Below are 21,771 nucleotides of genomic sequence, written 5' to 3'. Positions count from 1 at the left end.
ACAACGTTCACTTAATGACATTTATGATTTGAATGCACTTGTAAGGCAAATGAGTATTCGTAGGCAAATCAACATTGAATGTCCAATCTCTGGTTACGCAGGGAGCAAGTATACAACCTGGTTCTTTAGGGAACTATAGCGATGGTACTTAAATGATTATAGCTGGATACACTAAAGGGGGGTCCCGCTGGTTGTAAGTCAGTAGGGGGGGGGGGGGTTTGGAGAGCCGCCGGCGATATCCCATCTGGCCAACGATTTCTTGGGAGAATTCAGAGTGCTGAACACGGTGCCCACAGAACCTCGGTCCACAGATGAATACAGCTGGGCCCTCTTGTAGACGGTAGCTGCCGGTCCACAACGAAGAGACGTGAGGCGACCTCACTCGGGGTAGAGCGCCGTCTCACCTGGACTCCTCTCGGGGGGTAGTTCCAACACTCAGCAGTGTTGGCTGTTATCCATGGCATAATCAAAGCACCCAAAGCAAGTAGATAATCCAAGCCGTGTAGGGCTCGCCGTCGTCCGGGTAAAGTAATCCAATGTACAGGTCCACTCGTCCTGGCCCAGAACTCCTCGGATGAAAGCACCACACGTGGTCTGCCCAGCCTGGTTAAGACTCTAGATAACGCCAGGAACGATGGGGGTACTGCTCACTTTATAACTCTAACCGAACGATGCACCATACATAATAGACTATTATTAACTTAATAGAAATACGTCCCACTCAACGGTATAGTGCCAAACTATGACAATTCAACTATTAATCCACACGATGTCTCAATGCCTATTCTGAGGCCAAGTAGGCCATACTGCACCACACGTGGGTCGTGGGTGAGGCTTCACGTCTGTTACTAGGTTGGAGGGTAAAGGACTAATGGACTAAAAGAAAGTTCTACTTTACTTGCGCCATATATATATGCGCTGTGAACAAATAGTACCATTCGTATTTCGCCAGACGTATTCCTACGCGGAACCGGGCTTGTAACGACATGTTCGTCGGCACGATTGAACTTGAACCAAGGGGCTTGGCTGCTGGCGCCAGGTTCTTGTCCAATGGTAGAATGAAACTATTATGGGCTGTTAGTAGACTAAAGGGATATTCAGTGTATATGTACAAGGAATATACAAGGGATATCAAACGATATACAAATACTATTAAATATATATCCATAAATAAATATATATATTCGGTTTAATCTGATCCTTCACAACAATAATAATAATAATAATAATAATAATAATAATAATAATAATAATAATAATAATAATAATAATAATAATAATAATAATAATAATAATAATAATAATAATAATAATAATAATAGATTGGATTTGTAATGCACTTTTTGTTCGCTGGGATCCCCAAAACTGTACATTAGGAGGGGGTGTGGGGGGGGGGGTTTGGACATTTACGGGGGCCAGTTTAGAATTGCAGCATCCCGTAGCTGATCTTTGATAGCGGTTTTGAAGGTGGGTAGGGATTCACATTTGTTTTACGGCTGTGGGTAGGGCGTTCCAAATTGATGTGGCATAATTGCGAAACGTGTTTAGTCCCTTGTTTGAGCCGAATCTGGGTTGAACATGATTTGTGGAACTCCCTCTGGTGTTGTGGTCGTGGTATTCACTGACCTTTGGGAAGTATTTTGACATGTACATGGGTACCTTAGTGGTGTAGTGTATCTTGTAGACCAGGCCCATTGCAAGTTGCTGTACTCTGCCGTCTACTCTAAGCCATCCTAGGTTGTCAAGATGGGCAGTGGTGAGGTGGGTTTTAGGAGTAAGGTCAAGCAGTAGTCTGACCAGTTTTTTTCCCCGATGTTTGTAATCTTGTTTTAGTGCCTTTGAGGTGCTTTGGTACCATGAGGTGCAAGCATAGTCGTAGTACCCTTGAATGAGTGCTCCTGTTAGAGTCTTCAGGGTATTCTTGTTTACCAGCGAGGAGATCCGGTACAAGAATCTTGTTCGTTGGTTGACTTTTTGCCTCTAGGATGGAACCCAGGTATGTAATTTCATCTTTCCTTGTGACAATATTGTCACCCACTGTAACTGAGAAGCCGTCGGTCTTGCTGAGTTTGTTTTTTTAACCGAAGAGAATGGACTCTGTTTTACCCAGGTGTAATGATAGTTTGTTATCAGCGAGCCAGGTGCAGATTCTGCCGAGTTCCGAGCTGAGGGTTTTTTCAACCTGTAACTTGTTCTTGTCAGAGACCAGCAGGGCTGAGTCGTCCGTGAACAGGAACAAGTTGCAGTCACAAGCTGAAGACATGCCATTTGCATTAGGAACAGTAACGGTCCTAGTATACTTCATACTTCCTTGTGGAACACCACAGCTCACTGGGAGGGGGGGTAGAGTACCGTTTACCTCCACCATCTGTTCTCTCCCCTCCATTTAAGTGATATTTTAATTACAGATACCCCAGTAATAACATAATTTAATGAAATACAATTAGGCCTGGGTCGTGCGTTCCTCCCGGCCACCGGCAATGACTGATCAGCCAAATGCAACGATAAACCATGATGCATTCATTCGGAAAAACCTATTCCAAATTATATTTATAGGGTTTGACAATAATTACACTAATGTTGCTGAATTACGGGTCATACCGAACACGTCAGTGTTGAAACTAATGCACGAAAGCTTATTTACGCGTTGCAGTTTTCTTATTCTACCGATTGGCACCATGTGCGCGCGGTCGAGCTGTGCGTAGATATATGCACAATCTCAAGCACACGTTCAAATTGATAAGTCCCACACTTTGCTTAGAAATTATCATACGCACGGTTTACGCACATATCTGTGCGTATGCACCATTGGGCCTTTTTTATCCTGACCTTTTGTGTTCCTCAGGTAAGCGTGTGTGTCTAGGTGAAGGCCTAGCCAAGATGGAGTTGTTCCTGTTCTTCATCACTTTATTCCAGAAGTTCAGTTTCTCCACTCTGGATGGAGTAGAGCTGAGTGAAGAAGGAATCGTTGGAACTACACATGTACCGCATCCCTTCAAGATCTACGCCAAGGCTCGCTGAACCCATACATACAAGATCCCACGGAATCTATTCAATCCAACCTCTATGTGACAATTCCACTATTGGACAAATAATAGTTGTTATTTTAGTTTAGTTAGTTATTTTTTTTACACCCTCCTATTTTCTTCTGTCATACAAAATGTTTACTGACTGCCATGTCAAGAAAGACACGCATTATAGCACCACCATCTGGCCAAATACAAACACTGCACAGTGCACACCCCTGGGTCCGCAGCAAAAGACAAGTTAAAGTAAAAATGTTGTTATACATTTAAGGTACATGTACATCACAGTGAAATGCTTGGTTCTGTATGAGCCTCCTGAGATGGTGCTTCATGCAGTAATTTTTTTTTAAAAAGACACTATACAAAACATACAATGTACAAAAATGCAAACAAATGGAAAAATTAGGCACAGTTTTAACACTAGCCACAACAACAGTAGCATCAGACCAACGAGCAGCCAAATATCAAGGATCACTGATTCTGAAGAATGAGATATAGCTCTACTGATGAGCAAATTGTAAATCCAGCCCTCATGCATCAACGTGGACGTAGAACTTGACCTACTTCCACACGTAAGCACGGAATGTAGAACTAGCGTACGCACAGGGAAGTCGGCATTCATCACACGTGCGTACGCAGGCTCTATGGTCCTCCGTGTTGATGAATACCACTTTGTTCTACCGTCAATGCTCGTGCATGATTATCCATATATGGTCATGAAAATGAGGAAACACCCCCCATGGGATGTGAAATAATGGACCGACCCGAGCGGGACTCCGAGAAACTCCACGGAGAATGCACTGCTGTCGAACCAAGAAGACACTATCGCGTATTGTGGGATAAATAAACGGTGATGTCAGATATCAACGGCTCCCTAAGACCATTGCTGCAATTCTGCCTGGACAGCTCAAAATACTAATAAAGACCGTTCGTTGACCACTGTTTGGCGTTGGTTGTGTGTCATTATAACCGTGCTTGTAATATGAATGCCTTTATTAGTTGTGTTCGATTGGCTATATGATTTCTAGATGCATCTATTTTGTTGTCGGCTAATAAAGACCGCGCTGGAATATGACTGCCTTTTCCCGTGTTGTTTGATTAATACCCCAGGGATTAAAGTTCTCCTCAATTTTATTCCAAATCGCGATGGATCTCCCGTCAATTTTCTACCTGCTGCATATGATTTCTAGAGGCATACTACAATCTATTTTGATGTCAGTATTGGGTAGCCTATATAAACAATATAATACGAGAGCATATACAAGAACAATGAATCTCACTGCATGTATGATAGCCTGCCTTTCAATACATGAACTTGAATCCCATCATATACATAGTCTGTCCACTATGGTGTCATTGCAATGCGTTTTCTATTCTTTCTTATACAGTAAAAAGGGGGAAGAACACTATATTAATATGACTTGTATTCTGCTTACAGCTTCGAAGTTCCACTTGTTTCGTTTAACGTAAAGCCTTTTAAATATAATCAAAACGTGCCCGTGTTTCTGCGGTCTGCGCAGAATAATAACGAGTTGAGCTTTATGATTTATGATGAATTGAAAATGGGGGACCCTGATGTAAACAAGACGAAAGTTGGTCTGCATCCTCAATTAACAATTGTATGTACTGAGCTGTACTGTACTGTACCCATTCTGCAATCTGTTAATAAACTTTTCAATCAATCAATCAAGCTACGCGGAGCGCAGTCAGTCAGTAGCCTACACCCCGTATATTCCGATAACGCTATATAAACCATGCTGCATTCATTCTGAGAGAAAGATCTATTATTCCAAATGCTATTTATAGGGTTTTGACCATAATTACACTACTGTTGCTATTCTACAATGAACTATAATGAACTACGGTTCGTACAGAACATGCCGGTGTTATTATGCACAGAAGCTCATTTCCTTGTTGTAATAATATATTCTACCACTGGGAGCTAGGTACGCCAGGTCTGAAATGTGCGTAGATGTAAGCACGAAGTCAAGTTCAAGTTCAAGTTGATGAATCCCACTCTTTGCTTAGAAATGATCGTACGCACAGGGTAAGCACAGATCTGTGCGTAGAACACGTTGATGCATGAGGGCCCTGGTGTGGGTCATGATCAGGTGGGCGTGGAAAACCTGAAAACAGAGACACAGCTTTCTTCCAAAAAGAGGCCAGAGGAAAGCCAGTGGACATAACATGCACCTATTGCACTCTAGTACTTGAAATGTGTTCTTAACGAAAAGTGCATTACAATCAAAACGTATGATAACTATTCTTATTATTATGATCCCACCTCTGCATACCTTAAATCACATAATAAAGACCATTCATTCAAGTGTGTATTTGATATTTTTTATTATTATTATTATTATTATTATTATTATTATTATTATTATTTTCACACCAGCATCATGGACACTGAACAGTGATGTTTCCAAGACATCTGAGTGAACTGGTCTCCAATTTAACAAATAAAACACAAAAATCAACCCACCCCTATCGCCTTCAACTCCCACCCACCCCTCACATACCAAACTGCTTACATAAACGTATACATTACACTAGTAACAGACATAGTTATACCACCAGGCATGTAGTGATGGATGGATTCACGGTGTCCATGGCCTAGATCAAATGCAACGAGGAGAACAGTGATGTACAGAGTAATATAACCCTTATCCCTTGGTGTCTGGTGGAGGGGAAGCACTTTGAGCATATAGGGAGAGGAGCTACTGTATGTAAGATGATAACTCACTCATTGCCAGTGTTCATTTGTTTTACTTTCCTAATATCATTGTTTATATTTTTCTCTGTTACCTTTACCATGTATTTTGCTTTGTGGGGTCCTGTCAACATGTGACACTAACACTTGGTATCCAGCCTTCTTATCTGAAGTCCAATCATAGCTAAGTTATTTTACTTTGCCCTACAATTAGAAGATTTACTTCATTACTTGTATTTTCACATATCCCCTATAGATAAATGCACATCACCCTACATATACAGTATGCATTTCATCAGTATGGTCGGAGGTCAAGGTTTGCCTGCAGGGAAGTGCCCCATGGGGCAGGTTGAGTCAGACCATGACAGTTCGGTCAGTCGTGAGCATGCACTACTCTCTCATAAAGCTAGAAATCAGAAAGAATCCTCCAATCGGTGATGTCACTGGGGCATAAAAATCTGCTCCATAGAGAATGAATGGGGCTCTGCAGTGTGCAGTGTGCAAAATACCCAGTGGCAATCAGGGGGTCTCCAACCTAAACATATAGTGCTAATGATAGGCTGCAGTCTTCCACAGATTCAATATGCAATACAGAAGGCAATGGAGTAGACTATACACACTTTGCACAGTGCACACACATCGACAAGGCCAATAGCATTGTACACAATAAGGACAAGTCTCAAGCAACAACACACAACAACTATGCCTTGCAACAGAATCCACACCGCAAGTGATGAGAGGAAACAGCATGAGAGAGAGCAATTTGTAGTTTTCAATGGTAATCGATCACAGCTGGCTGTACTAAAATGTGGTGTTCCACAAGGGTCCATTCTAGGACCCTTGTTGTTTTTGATTTATGTGAATGATCTTGCAAATGCATCCAGTTTATTGTCACCTATATTATTAGCTGATGACACAAATCTCTTCGTCACTGACAAGAATTTTGATTCCCTTATTGATAAAGCAAATTCTGGACTCATTCATTTTTCCTATTGGTTTCAGTTAAACAAGTTATCACTCAATGTCAAAAAATCTAACTTCATTATTTTTTGAAATAAGAACAAAACCATTTCAGACGGAACCAAGATTTGTATCAATAACAATGAACTTGCACAAGTTTCATCAGTGAAATTCTTAGGTGTCAATATCGATGAGAAACTCTGCTTTAAGAATCACTGTGAAATTTCTTGATTGGAAAACAACCTATAAGATTCCCTAGATGGGAAAAGCAAGGCATACACACATTAGGAGACGTTTTCAACAAACAGGGTTTTTGTAGTTTTGATGAGATATGCAAAATTTTTTATCTCACCAAGTCCTCATATTATTTTTACGCACAGTTATTGGCATGTTTGAAGGCTCACGGTGTTCCATTAAGGATACCAATTGTACACCACAGATACCACAAATTCTTCTATGAAAGAGAGACATCGAGAGGTTTTGTTTCAGATTTTTATCATCAATTACTAACGGCCTCGTATGAAACCCTACATCTAGACTCAGTCTGGAGGAGGGATATACCAGACCTGGAGATAGACTTTGACTGGCAAGAAGCCTGGGCAAATGTACGCCTTGCATCAAGGAACCCGGACCATCAACAAATCAATCTTAACTATATTCACAGGACATACTTAACTCCTATAAGACTGAACAAAATGGGTCTTAAACAAGACTCCAAATGCTCCTTATGTACAAATGGGGATGAAGGGACATTTATGCACATGTACTGGGACTGCCCACCAGTTAAGATATTTTGGAAAGAAGTGACCCAGCAATTGTCAAATCTCTTAACTCTGGATATACCTGTACACCCCTCTGTATTACTGCTGAATGATGTCTTTGAGCATGCAGTACCTCCACAGCTAAAGAGATTGGTTTTATCCGGTATCACAGTGGCTAAAAAGCTGATAGCATCACGATGGTTTCAACCGGAAAAAATGTGCCGTAAGGTCTGGATTCTTACATATCTCGATGTGATTTATCAAGAAATATCAACAGCTAGAATTTTGGGTCTCAATGAATCCAAAATGGCAATGTGGTTAGAAGTGGTGGAGAGAATAAAAGCCAGCATATAATGGTAGTGTCTGGTTAGGAACAAATTATAATGGTTGGATTATCCAATGGGGGGTCCGGGAGAGGGGGGTACGAGCTGGAGCATATGTGTATTTGTATATCCTATTGTGTGTTGTCATGTTTGTTTATGTGTTTGTTTAAAAAATAATAAAAAAATAAAATACAAAAAAAAGAATCACTGTGAAATTGTTTGCAAGAAGGTTTCAAAATCGTTGGGCATTATAAAAAGGGTTAAAAACCAATTTAAAAAGAGCACATTACTAACTTTGTATTACAGTTAAATGTATCCTCACATCTCTTACTGCAATATAATTTGGGCCAGCACTTACCCATCTTACTTACAAACAATCCATAGAGCTCAGAAATCCTTTGTAAGAATTGCAACCAACTCTTCTTATTTAGCCCCAACCAAACCATTATTTAAACAACTGCAACTACTCACAATTTATGAGGTCAACAAGTACCAAACAGGGGTTCTTATGTACAAAGTGATTGGTCTTCCTTTATCTTTGCCTAATTTTTTTCAAAGTTATTTAGAGTTTCATTCTCATTATCATGCACATCTCACAAGAAGTAATAAAGACTTACGCATTCCTTTCTGTAGGACCTCTGTTGCCAAATTCTCATTTGTTTATCGAGGTGCAGTGATGTGGAATGATATACAAAATCTAACAGAAACATGTTCCACTTTAAATATATTTAAAAGTAAGCTTAAAAAAAGAACTACTCTAGAACATAACGTACATTATGTACCTTTTTCCTGTGGTTGATAAGTACTTCATTTACGTATTTTAAGCGAGATCGGGCTGGAAATAGAGTAACTGGACAGTGCCACCATGTCCCGAATCCTGGGGCCCTCGGCCGCAGTGGCCTGGGCGGTCTGGTCACCGGGCCGGGGGGGCACCGGGCTTGGGGTCACGGGGGGTCGGGGCAGGGGCGTATCTAGACCCAGCACTTCAGTAGGGCACAGAAGGGCACCAAAAACTATGAAGAAACATTTGGCTGGTTTTGGCCGGTTTGTGGGCGAAAATGGGTGGATTTTGTAACAATTTTTTTTAAACTTTATTTCGGTTTTAGGGTTAGGTTAGGGTTATGTTATTTAATTATTTGGGGGAGCCAGCCCCCCAAACTCCTGAAATGCATAGAAATCTATGAAATAAATAAAACAATCTGACATTTATATTAAAAAGAGCTAGCCTCCCAAACCCCTAAAATACATAGAAATCTATGCATTTTGGAACAGTTACTATATATATAGTCAAGAAAGCATTTAGTCATACTTAAAGTTTAAAGTGCTTTACTTGCATTGAACATTGCATTGAACATTGAGGAGACATCATTAGAAAGCACAATGTATGTTTCCATAGTTACGCAGATGACACACAATTGTACATCTCCGCTGAACCAAATGATCACACAGCTATAAACTCCATTTCCGCCTGTCTCTTAGCAATAAACAAATGGATGACGAACAACTTCCTAAAATTAAATGAGGGCAAAACTGAAATCCTACTAGTCGGTCCTATAACAAAAAGAGAAATGTTACAGAGCAATATGGGGCAACTTACTCCTTGTATCAAACCCGAAGTTACAAGTAAGTAACCTACACTGGCTTCTGGTAACATTTAGAATTGATTTAAAGGTCCTCCTCCTTATAATATACAAAGTATAAACATTGTGATCATCTACTACTGGTCTATTGAAGGTTCCAAGCCACAGTCTAAAGATAATCAGGGATGCAGCCTTTGCTAACTATGCACCAAAGTTATGGAACACACTACCTATGGACATTAGGGAAGCTAGATCTCTTAATATTTTCAGAAATAAGCTAAAAACGTACCTCTTCACCATAGCCTTCTAATACACCCCGCTGTTGATTGTACTGTAGCACTATTTTACTCTGGCCATTCTATTGCATAATTTTACTATCTATTCTACTATTGCACTGTATTATTGGTGTGTAAACCAGTCAACTTACAAAAAAGAGCCTGTTGGAGGATTTCAACAAGATAAATGCAGTGCAAAATATTTCACTATAATATTTCAAAGCGAAGTAAAAAATATTATAATAATTATTTGATCATGTTAAATGATCATTTGATCATGTTAAAAAGGGAAAATAAAAAACATTTGTTAAATTTTTTTTTTGTTTTTTTTATCACTGGGGCACAGATGATCATCAGTAGGGCACGTGCCCTAGTGATAGTGGTCTAAATACGCCGATGGGTCGGGGGATCATTGAGGCGTGGTGCTTTGGCCTTCTGCGGGCCTGGGCTTGGGGTTCTCATGGACCGGGGGCCTGGCGGTCGGGCAGGGGCGGGTGGGAGCTCTGGGTGCTCGGCTCCGCGCATGGTGGACCAGGATATGGGGGTGTTCTGTTTCTCTGGGAGGAGGGCGGGAGGGAGGGGTTTCTCTCAGGGGGATCAGAGCGGCTGGGCTTTGCCCGGCGAGGTCCTGTGTGTTGGGGGGTCGGTGGGCGTGGGGTGGGGCTCTCGGTGGCATGGGAAATAGGGGGCTTGGCTCGGTGGGGGGGAGTCCCCTATCCTTTCCTCTACTGGGCTGGCCCAATTGATTCAAGGGACCCGTGTCGCTGGGGGCCCGGTGGCACGCGCATCGGCCTGTATATGGGGGGCTCCTATGGGCTTAACTCAGGGGGGGATGTCTAGGGAGGGGGACCATCGTTTCCGTGGTTTGGCCCGGGAGAGTGGGGTCTTGGATGTTGTGGGGTCGTCGGCCGTGGGGTGGGGTGCTGGGTGGCATGGGAGGTAACAGGCTTGGCTCGGTGGGGGGGGGAGTACCACCCCTCGCCCCTCTACTGGGCCTGGCCCAATCAAATTCAAGGTACCCGTGTCGCTGAGTACTCGGTCCCGCGTGAGACGGCCCTGGGATGTGGGGGAGCCCTGTTTCTGGGGGTGGATGGCGGGAGGGGGGGGTCCCTCTCATGGAGGTCTGGGAGACTGAGCGCAGCCGAATTCAAGGGGCCCATGTGGATGTACTGTTGTGTTGTTGATGTCATTGTAGGTATTGTGTAAGTGTTGTTTGTCTATAAATGTTAATAAAAAATGTAAGTAAAAATTAAAATAAAAAGCAGCCATTTACCATTTACCATTTATACAAAAACATCCAGTTATGCCGATCTTAGTTGTAAGTAGAGGAAAAAATACAATTATCTTAGGTCCTGAAACACGTGAAGGCCGGTTTTATCATATAGCTATATCCCCCAGAGTGTGAACTCCCTTCCTTTCTCACTGAGGAATGTTAACAGGTTTATGCCCAACAAGTAGTGGTTGGTTATGAAATATTGGAGAGTCGAGGTGCCATGGGAAATTGACAGCACAAGATCTCATTGTGCATTGTGAAAATGTAAAAAAAAATTACATTGTGCCATGTTGGAATCACATGGGATATGATAGGGCCATATCGTAATTGGCATTTTGATATACTGTAGGGGTGTTGGAGTATACTACATCTTGTAATCTTTGCGGTAAGACTGCTGCTGTGTGGTAAATTCCCACAGACTTTCTACAATAATTTGAGGTTATTGTAGTACAATACAATGAGATTGACTATCTGGAAGGAGGAGGAAAGATTCATACTGATAGAATTGTTGGTCTCCTCATCTGACTTAGCAGATGAGGAATAAAACGTGTACGCCAGACAAACCAGAACTGTAGTTCAACTCAACTGATTTATTCAGGGCCAAGAGTGAATAAAAGGTTGCCTTTCACATACAAAAGATTATCAGAGAACATTAACAGGGCTGTCTGTTGTACAGAAATATCACAATCAGGTTTGCATCTCAAACCTCAATAATGTACATGAAACAGTCGGTAACATAATCTGAACATACATTGACCATGCTGCACACATTATACATGAGTAAATCTGGTTTCAGATATTAAGGATTTACACTAAACTTTAAACAACAAATGGTGTTTCCCATGTATTTTACTCACATAAAATGCAAACAGCACAGCAGTCTCTCGATGGTCGAAGGAGCGGTGGAGCCCCCAGACCCCCTGGGGTTGGGTCCGGTCTGAGAGCTCTCGAATTACAATTTGTCTCTTCCTTATATACCCAACTTCTAGCCAAAATAGAATCCAGTTCACTATTACAGTTGATCCAATCATGCATCTCCTGTGGGCGCCTTCTGTGAGCGGTGTCCTGTGAGCGCTGGCAGCCCCTCCCTCTGGGTTTCTCTGTGTGTCTTCTCACGGGGGGGGCTGGCCTGATGTCCTTCTGGTGGGGGGTGTGAATACACTTTGACCCTTTGGGCCAAATTACCATATAGTACTAATCTGATCACAGAGTGGGGGTGGAGAGTAGCTCTCGTCACCCCTGCTAGTTGGCAGAGTAGCTGTGATGACTTCTTTAACACGAGTGTAATCACCCTTCAAACCTTATTTCTAATATTATGGTTTACTCTTTTGATACTAAACAGTTGATTAATAGATCCATGACTCTTCAGCATGTAATCAGCATTTACATACAGTCAGTTTGAGTGAGGGCTTTGTGACTTGTAACTATTCCCCTATATACCATTTGGGTATGCAGCCTTCTCATGCGAGGGGGTTGGTGTGAAATGTCTGTCTCTCCTACATTATGACTCTCTAATTATTCACACATATTATTTATGAAATTCAACTCAATATTACCACATTTCCCCGTTTTGACGATTCTTATCGTCACATATGATATATTGACTTGATTTTCTATACATTCTAACCATACATAATAAAATTCATTTTTTCCAAAATTAATTCATTTTTTCAAAATTTCTCCATTTTTTCTTTTTCCAATCTAAACATTACACATTTAAAGTCTAATCAATCAACATTTTTTAAGATTACAGTATTCGTTTACATGATCTGGGGAGGACACAGAAATTATTATTCATTCTTTCATACATTTTGCTTCTCCTCTCCTGTTAATTCCTTTTCCAAGTCAGCCCAATCACATTTTGCATAATCAACTCAGTTGGTCTTCCCACCTCTCCCCCCTTTATGAACATCCCATGGACATAAATAAAAGTAACAATACCTACCACCTCAGCGCACAGTCGACAGGGAGGGCGGAGCATCACGCAAGGAAAAAATTTTTTTCACCATGTCGGCCATAACCTACACCTAATACTCTACCTATGTGTATGTGTTTAGTTTAGTACTCTTGCGTTGTGTCATAATCTATATCAGTTGTTACCGTTCAGTCACCTCCCGTCCAACATACCAATCAATCACACAGAGGCCCTTGTTCAACGCTTTGGTTGCACAGTCTCTGACCGTTTTCGCCCCCCCCCCCTCCACCCCATGTCGGCCAGCCTCAGCTGAAGCCAATGTTTGTAGGCCTGTGACCTCGTTATATTCTGTCCCATGACTGTATTTCCATGGATCTACAGACGAACGACTCTGTCAGTCTGGAGGTTTGTCTCAAACCCCCGGCCTTTGTATCCGGGGCTATATTGAAGGAGGGGCAGCGTCACAAGCGACCTTTCTTCACAATCCAACAATCTCCCACAGGAACTGACTGAACGGGTTCACACCATCGTGTCATAATCAAATGAAATGTATTCCTACACATTTTCCCCATGATCCCTCCACTTGTGATGGTCCATCCTCCCCCTCCGACTGAACTGCAAGGGAACAAAAACACAAAACAAATTTTCTTTACACAATATGTCAAATATTTCTCAAGAGAAGCCAACTGTTTAACCATTATGCAAACGTGATGGGACCACTTAACTGCCATCGATCTGATCCAATGTATCCCGGCCTCGATCTGTCCCAATGCATCTCATTCTCCAACCGTCCTCTCACCAGATCATAACAGAGAAATTTAAGAAACAAAAGGCAAATAATCAAAAAAACATTCCAACAGATGTGAAAGCAAATCAATGAAATTAACCAGCTCCAACCGCAGACCACCTTAATGGTTATTTAGAAAGAAAAGAAAATAAATCTAAACGCTAAATTCAAAGATTAAAAATAGAAAAGAACTCTAAAAATCTAATTCAATCCCTCATCCAATTGATTATGTGTGTCTGTGTGTGTCTGTGTGTGTGTGTGTGCGTGTGTGTGTGTGTGTGTCTGTGTGTGTGTGTGTGTGTGTAAATGTGAATGGGTGTGTGTGCGTGTGCCTGTGTGTGAATGGGTAATCAAGGCCTCCTGGCCCCCATCCCCCGCTCAATCATTCACTGAAATCAAAAGGACATCTCAATCTCACACATACATACAAAAATTAAATTTAAATAAAAGTAGTATCTGTACCAAAATAAAACTTAACACTTTGAATATGACCTAATCAAACGCTTTCATCCAATTTCTCATAGTCACATTCATTCGATCCTGAACATTTAGAGTTAGAAAAGAAATAAAAGCAAAAACCACCTGGCACACAATCCTCTACCGTTCACACTGATCATTTGAAACTAAACAAACACTTCCAAAACTCTCTCTCATACGACTCATTAATCAACCACAGACCGACAATGGTTTAGTTTGTTCCTCCCTCTTCAGCTCTCTCATCAGGCTACACTCATTATCAGGCTAATCCAGTACACACTTTCTCACCATACAGTCCTCACTGTATCTTCTACTCCTCACATCCAGAGGAAGTCTGGGAACCCCCTCAGCGATAGACCCCAAAACATACCCAGTGTCCTGAGAGCCAAAGCTAATCCTTCTAATCAAACAGGTAGCCCCCCAATGTAATTAACCTCATCTGAACTGGCTATCCTAATTCAATTACTGTGCTCACTCCTCCATCAGCTGTGTTCTGTATTAGCACGCTTCCTGTCTCAACATTTCCCCCGTCATAAAAATAACTGCCAACTGTTCTCTCACTCTACAACTGTCTCCTGCATCTTCACCTCTGACCCTCTCCTGTTGCATCTAATCTCACGCCATCCTGTCATAAAAGAACCGCCATTGTAAGCAGTTGTATACACGACCCCCCTTGGGCCGCTTACTGCCTCAAAAGGATTCCTACCCCCCGGGCAATATAACCTCCTCACTTTTGTCTCTTCCATGCTCCATGCATACAGTCTCCCCTGAGCATAAAGGCTTTTGACACAAAGACCCTATCTCCTCACTTCATGAAATAACTCCATCTGTAAATCATTAAATGGTTAATCACACTTCTCATCTTCCCAGAGGCAAGCCGCCCCCAGGTTTTTGAATTAATCACACATTCCCAGGGAGAAGGCCAACCCCCTCCCCAGCGTATAAAATTATTAAGGATCAATAAAAACAATCATGTCGATCACTGTAAACACAACCATATCAAAATTTGTCATTGCAGCAAGCCTCCATCAATAAATTATCCTACAAGTCGGAGGCTTGTGTCAACATTTTAACAGTGTATTAAAGATTTAACAATCTAAAACAAGCATCAGCAAATTATCCTGCTTCACAACTGGGCTTGTATCAAATTCCACTATAAAACATTTAGCAAATAATATAAACATTATCCTATTTAAATCAACAGTGTCATTAAAGCTATAACAAGTATCAACATCTGACATTTCAACATCAATGCATTCTATACAAGCATCTTAATTCAAGCTACATAAAACACAACATCATTATTCCAAGCTCACAATTGTACATGTTACACAAATTAAAAAAACTGGAAATACCCCATCAACTCTAATTATTATACATGTAAGCATGTTTCATTTCAACATAACATTATAGTGGTTAGTCCTAAATGTGCACCAAGCCTCAATTGTTGTAAACAGGTTTAGGAATGTTCCTATATTCAAACGTGACTATTTTTAATCAATCAACTACTCCTCCCCCCTTGGATAAAAATATTCCTGTGTCAAACGTGCGTATGTAAACCAACCACTAACAATGATACATTTCTTAGCCCGTGCACTTGTATCAAATCGCCAATGTACTAATAAAACTGCTTTCTCACACAGACAACAAGGCCCCACCAACAAATTATAATCTCCCATAAATCTGAGACCTGTGTCCACATAATAACAGTGTACTAAAGATTTACCTCATACAAACATCTTAAAATAATCAAATCACATTTGTACATCCTAAAAAAGCACATTATTTATCAGTCAAGTTCCCACCATGCTAAGTCTCATAACTGTAAACAGGATATTCTGGGAACGCCTACCACTGTATACAGGTGACATGTGACTATAATGTAGACGCTTTAATCAAAATATGATGCAAGCGATATGCCTTGGATAAGACTCCCCCTGTGTAACATATTTATTGCCCATTTATTACAAGTACAATGTGTGTCTGGTATATGAATCCCAGTGTAAGTTAAGGGCATGTATTTTAAATCATCCCACCACATGCTACACCTATATAATTTGTAGTAATACCACCAAAACCCACTCCCAGAACATTGTTTACAACCCACAGAATGCACAATGCACAATACACAAACACAACCATTTTACATAATGCAGAATATTCCCTTACCCGTTATTTCTGTCCCCCGAGCGAACTATCACGAATGCAAATAGACCCAATCCACGCTGTACCGCGCATGCGCAGTGGCAACCGAAGCGACTGTTATAACGTCGCTTACGACAACCAAAATCTGCCACGACATTCACAACATGCCCCGATATTCATAATCTGCCACGACATTCATCACGTTCTCTACCCCTTCCCCAACATCATTCTCAAAACTCGAAACGTAACATCTGCCGCCCGCAAACGCCACAAAACAACGGCATGCAAGCTAACTAGCTCAGCCAGCTCTAATGCGACGTTCAAGGCCCTCACGGGAGCCGTGCCTTTCAAGATCCGTTCATCCACGCAATTCGCTCAGTACCAACCAAAGCATTAACAACTCACACAAGCTTAAAATAGCCAACCACTCTAACAGAAAATAATTTTTAAAACATTCCCACCAACCAGCGCCGCACATATAGTTCAACACGAATCCTTTCTCCTACCTACTCCGCCTCACTTCATAGCACCGCGAACGTTACATACTCCCCACAACACCATGACGCCATCAAGCAGCGAATCCTTAATATCATATACCATCGTTACTGCATCAATAATAACCCTCAAAACGGCCACAATTTCGCCAGTCTACGTCTCGGTCCGCTTCTTACCTGTAATCGCCGCCACAGTGTTCAAACAATTCTCCCATAACGCCATTGTAACGTCCCCAGTTTCACCGCGGACTCATCCACAGAGCTAAGCTAGCTAGCCCCAACCAACAGTAGGACTCGCATCCGACCTATGTCCGCTGGTTATTAAAATATCATAACAAAATAACAATAAGCTCCTACGTTACGCCAATCATTCCCAACCACAGCCATAACTCATTCATGCATTTCTTAACCATAGCCATACTCTCCATACTGAATGTTTAAGCCTACCATAGCTCCGTTGAATTCCCACTAAGTACTTATCAGCCATTTCGACCGAATAGTTTTTGTATCACAGCGAACGTAATTAATCAACAGGCCGGTTTCGCTCAAGATTAAAAAGGATACTATGCCTAAGGACGGCAAATATATCTACATTTAAAACAGGCCGGTTGGTCCCCCAGACTTCAGTCCGTCCATTATCAAGCCTTGTCTTGAACACGCCGGCACCCTACACTTCTATTAATTACTACGTTTTTATCCTGTAATCGCACAGACCCCTGCGCTGATCATGCCAGGGTCTAACAATCTTTCACCATACTTGACTTGCATGTTCTGAAATAGTAACAGAGCCCTTAGCCCGACGCATTTATGCCCATACTGACCCACTCACGGTCCCCGTCCCGCCTATTCTGTGGCTACAAGCAGGGTCACAATGCACATTGGACACAGCTCTCCTTCCATTTCAGAACAACCAAATCTCCCCAACTTACCCGCGCCCTCTTCCTGAGAATAATTTTAGGGCAATTACATACTCAGAACGCGCTCCTGTCGTATACACCAGAATAACCGTGCTTCCTAGCAAGAAAAGCCTTTTACCTGCCGTCATGCGACGCTAATTCCAATAACCATGATCAGATAGTCTGCGCCCCACCAATACGTCACCCCATTACATGCCGTATCTTCTTGGTGCAACTCCCCCGTACAGTTCATAAAGTATATTCCATACGAGTTAACCAACCCAACCCCCGTGGCCCGCTGGGCCGAGACCGGCCTCCTGTGTCTGAATGAACATACAAACATAAAAAGCCCACGTTTGCATGTTCACTGCACAACAAGCGCGACCTCCATACCTCCGGACATCCTAACCTAAGTCACCGCACCCCCACCCCTGCATGCAGAAGCCATATTCACCGTGGGCCCCAAACAGCGGCGTACACAACCAACCTTCATCCTGTCCCTCTCTCTCCTCCATTCAGACAACAAGCCCCTCGTCTATAACTCCAAACGCAGCAACACCCCAGCTCTTTGCCCCGTGTCCCCAACACACAGCAAGGTCCAGATATGATACATATGACAAGACCCTACCGCACCTTTTCAGGGGGAGACACAAAGGATCCGGGTCACGGCACCATTTCTGTGGTAAATTCCCACAGACTTTCTACAATAATTTGAGGTTATTGTAGTACAATACAATGAGATTGACTATCTGGAAGGAGGAGGAAAGATTCATACTGATAGAATTGTTGGTCTCCTCATCTGACTTAGCAGATGAGGAATAAAACGTGTACGCCAGACAAACCAGAACTGTAGTTCAACTCAACTGATTTATTCAGGGCCAAGAGTGAATAAAAGGTTGCCTTTCACATACAAAAGATTATCAGAGAACATTAACAGGGCTGTCTGTTGTACAGAAATATCACAATCAGGTTTGCATCTCAAACCTCAATAATGTACATGAAACAGTCGGTAACATAATCTGAACATACATTGACCATGCTGCACACATTATACATGAGTAAATCTGGTTTCAGATATTAAGGATTTACACTAAACTTTAAACAACAAATGGTGTTTCCCATGTATTTTACTCACATAAAATGCAAACAGCACAGCAGTCTCTCGATGGTCGAAGGAGCGGTGGAGCCCCCAGACCCCCTGGGGTTGGGTCCGGTCTGAGAGCTCTCGAATTACAATTTGTCTCTTCCTTATATACCCAACTTCTAGCCAAAATAGAATCCAGTTCACTATTACAGTTGATCCAATCATGCATCTCCTGTGGGCGCCTTCTGTGAGCGGTGTCCTGTGAGCACTGGCAGCCCCTCCCTCTGGGTTTCTCTGTGTGTCTTCTCACGGGGGGGCTGGCCTGATGTCCTTCTGGTGGGGGGTGTGAATACACTTTGACCCTTTGGGCCAAATTACCATATAGTACTAATCTGATCACAGAGTGGGGGTGGAGAGTAGCTCTCGTCACCCCTGCTAGTTGGCAGAGTAGCTGTGATGACTTCTTTAACACGAGTGTAATCACCCTTCAAACCTTATTTCTAATATTATGGTTTACTCTTTTGATACTAAACAGTTGATTAATAGATCCATGACTCTTCAGCATGTAATCAGCATTTACATACAGTCAGTTTGAGTGAGGGCTTTGTGACTTGTAACTATTCCCCTATATACCATTTGGGTATGCAGCCTTCTCATGCGAGGGGGTTGGTGTGAAATGTCTGTCTCTCCTACATTATGACTCTCTAATTATTCACACATTATTTATGAAATTCAACTCAATATTACCACAGCTGCTTTCAAGGTACGCCACGACACAGCAATTTCTGGATCAAACCAGTTTATCAGGGGTCTCAGCGAGAAGGACCAGAAGTATAACTTAAATCTGGGATTGCTAAACCCCCATCCCGTTTCCTACGTTGAGTGGTGGTTCTTTTGATTCTTGGGCATTTGTTATTCCAAATACATTTAGATATCATAGTTTGTATCTTGCGCCAGTGGTCCATTGGAGGGGGCAAGGGGAGCAATGAGCTGACAAAGTTTATCCTGGGCAGTACGTTCATTTTAACTATGGATGCTCGGGCCTGTAATGAGTTGGGAAGGCTTGACCATCTATTTAGATCTTGGTGTATTTTATTGTATGTGCCTGTAAAGTTATATATGGTTGTCGGATTAAGGGTGGGATAAATCTCAATGCCCAGGTATTTAAAGTGTTTAACTATGGGGATGTCTGCGGGTAGTTGCACCGCTTTGGTCAACTCATTTAGAGGTCAAGTCAAGAGTTTTATTTGTCACGGCATACAAGTATACAATGAAATGCGGGGGGTCTTGCCCGCAACGATGTGCATAATACAATAGTAATATATAATAAGAATCCAATAGAAGGACATTGTGCAATAAAACAAGTAAACAAAGTAGGGAATATCGGTATATGTACATGAGTTATTTACAGAGCATGGTACCTTGGCAAAATTAGTGTTTTTTAAGTATAATGCAGCTGTTTGATTGCGATGACAGACAAATATTTAATAGACCACAGATATAGCAACAATTAAATGTCAAAGCCTGTAAAAAACTACAAAATAATAATAATTAAAAGAAATGTTAAAAAACGTTTCTACCAGCCTAAAACTCGAATATTCTTTTATTCACAGGAGATTGTGCATGTGTCGCTTTTTTTTGCTAGTATGGTGAAATTGGTATTACATTTAGCTCCAAGTGGTGTTAAAAAGGTCTTAAATTTAACTTGTTGAAACCTGCAGATACCCTGAGATAATAAATCACAAGGCTACATCCAGATCCGCCATGGGTGTGCAAGTCATTGAAGTATGTTGTATGTATCATACCAGGGGTGTAAAGTACTTGAGTAATTGTACTTTGTTACAATACTTAAGTACTGTTTTGGGGGATTTGTAATTTACTCGAGTATTATTAGGTTTGTATACTTTGTACTTTTACTCCATTACATTTCAGAGAAAAAAAAACGTTTTACTCCTTACATTTAAAATGCAGACCTACAAAGTACAAATCTCACAGGTCCAACCATTTTAATTAGTATATTTGAATTGTTTATCTGACCGAACTAACGTTAACGTTATGAATCCTGCGACCACAGGTAAACAGCCAATCAAATCCCCATCAATGGAAAATGAACCCGCCCATACCCATGCTGATTGGTCCTTGTGCAACACTAGAAAGCGGGGATCTTTGATTAAACACCTGCTATCAGAAGAATAGACAGTCAGATCCGCATTATGCTGTGGTTAATATTGTGATATTATTCAGGGTACTCCAGTATTCTGTCTTTAATATTGTGATATTATTCAGGGTACTCCAGTAGTCTGCCTTTAATATTGTGATATTATTCAGGATACACCATTCTGTTTTTAATATTGATATTATTCATGCTGTGATGTGAATGCCGTCCATGTTAGTTTACCTTCAATGGAGAAGTGCATTAAATAATTTTAATGCAAAAAAAGTGTCCCGTTCTTTCATTTCAGCATTGTCTATCGCAGAACACATTCCATTGTGGGCAGAGTGTATGCTTGGTTTCATTCCAGCCTTGCCTAAACACCAGCTGATGATTTCACTAATTGGCTCACCTCTTCAACTAACTCACCTGGTGCAATGTATAGTTAAAATGAAAACTTGGCCCACGATGGAATGAGTTTGAGACCCCTGGTGTATCCCTTTCAAAAAAAAATATGTACTTTTACTTTTTAGTACCTCTAGTACTTCAGTCCGACATGATATCTTGGAGCTATTGTTTCCTGAGGAACCCAGTGTATTACTACGCACAGTCAGTCAGAAAGAAGATTGAAGCATTGGAAATAAGAGGACTGTTGTATTATATTGTGAATGGTTAACACTTTTGTTTGCATGTTGTAGTACGTGGCTTAAAACCTTTTTCTTACCGGTCTGAAGCTGAGCCATCTCACTCGCAGCACAGTCAGAACTTTAACCACAGACTTATTTTTTTGTATCTACTTTTTCTCCCCATTTTTTAATTAGTCTCCCGTCCCCAATTTCGTATTGTCCAATTCTACCCTCCCCTGTTCTATCAAATGATAATGTTACTGTATCCTGATAAATGCTGTTAA

The 21,771-nt window shown here is 41.5% G+C and overlaps 1 protein-coding gene across 1 annotated transcript in view; it reads left to right on the top strand.

Annotated features, from left to right (window-relative positions):
• The window catches only part of LOC311223647 (uncharacterized protein), a gene marked incomplete at its 3' end in the record, with an annotated part of 51,966 nt that extends 48,945 nt beyond the window's left edge, over positions 1–3,021 (top strand). Inside the window, 1 exon segment of the mRNA XM_084308420.1 lies at positions 2,846–3,021. Coding sequence (XP_084164546.1) covers positions 2,846–3,021 — 176 coding nt within the window.
• Positions 3,022–21,771: the final 18,750 nt, after the last annotated feature.

This window comes from Notolepis coatsorum (assembly GCF_963971535.1).
Source record: "Notolepis coatsorum genome assembly, chromosome: 2".
NCBI lineage: Eukaryota > Metazoa > Chordata > Actinopteri > Aulopiformes > Paralepididae > Notolepis > Notolepis coatsorum.
This window is presented reverse-complemented; position numbering and strand designations above follow the sequence as displayed.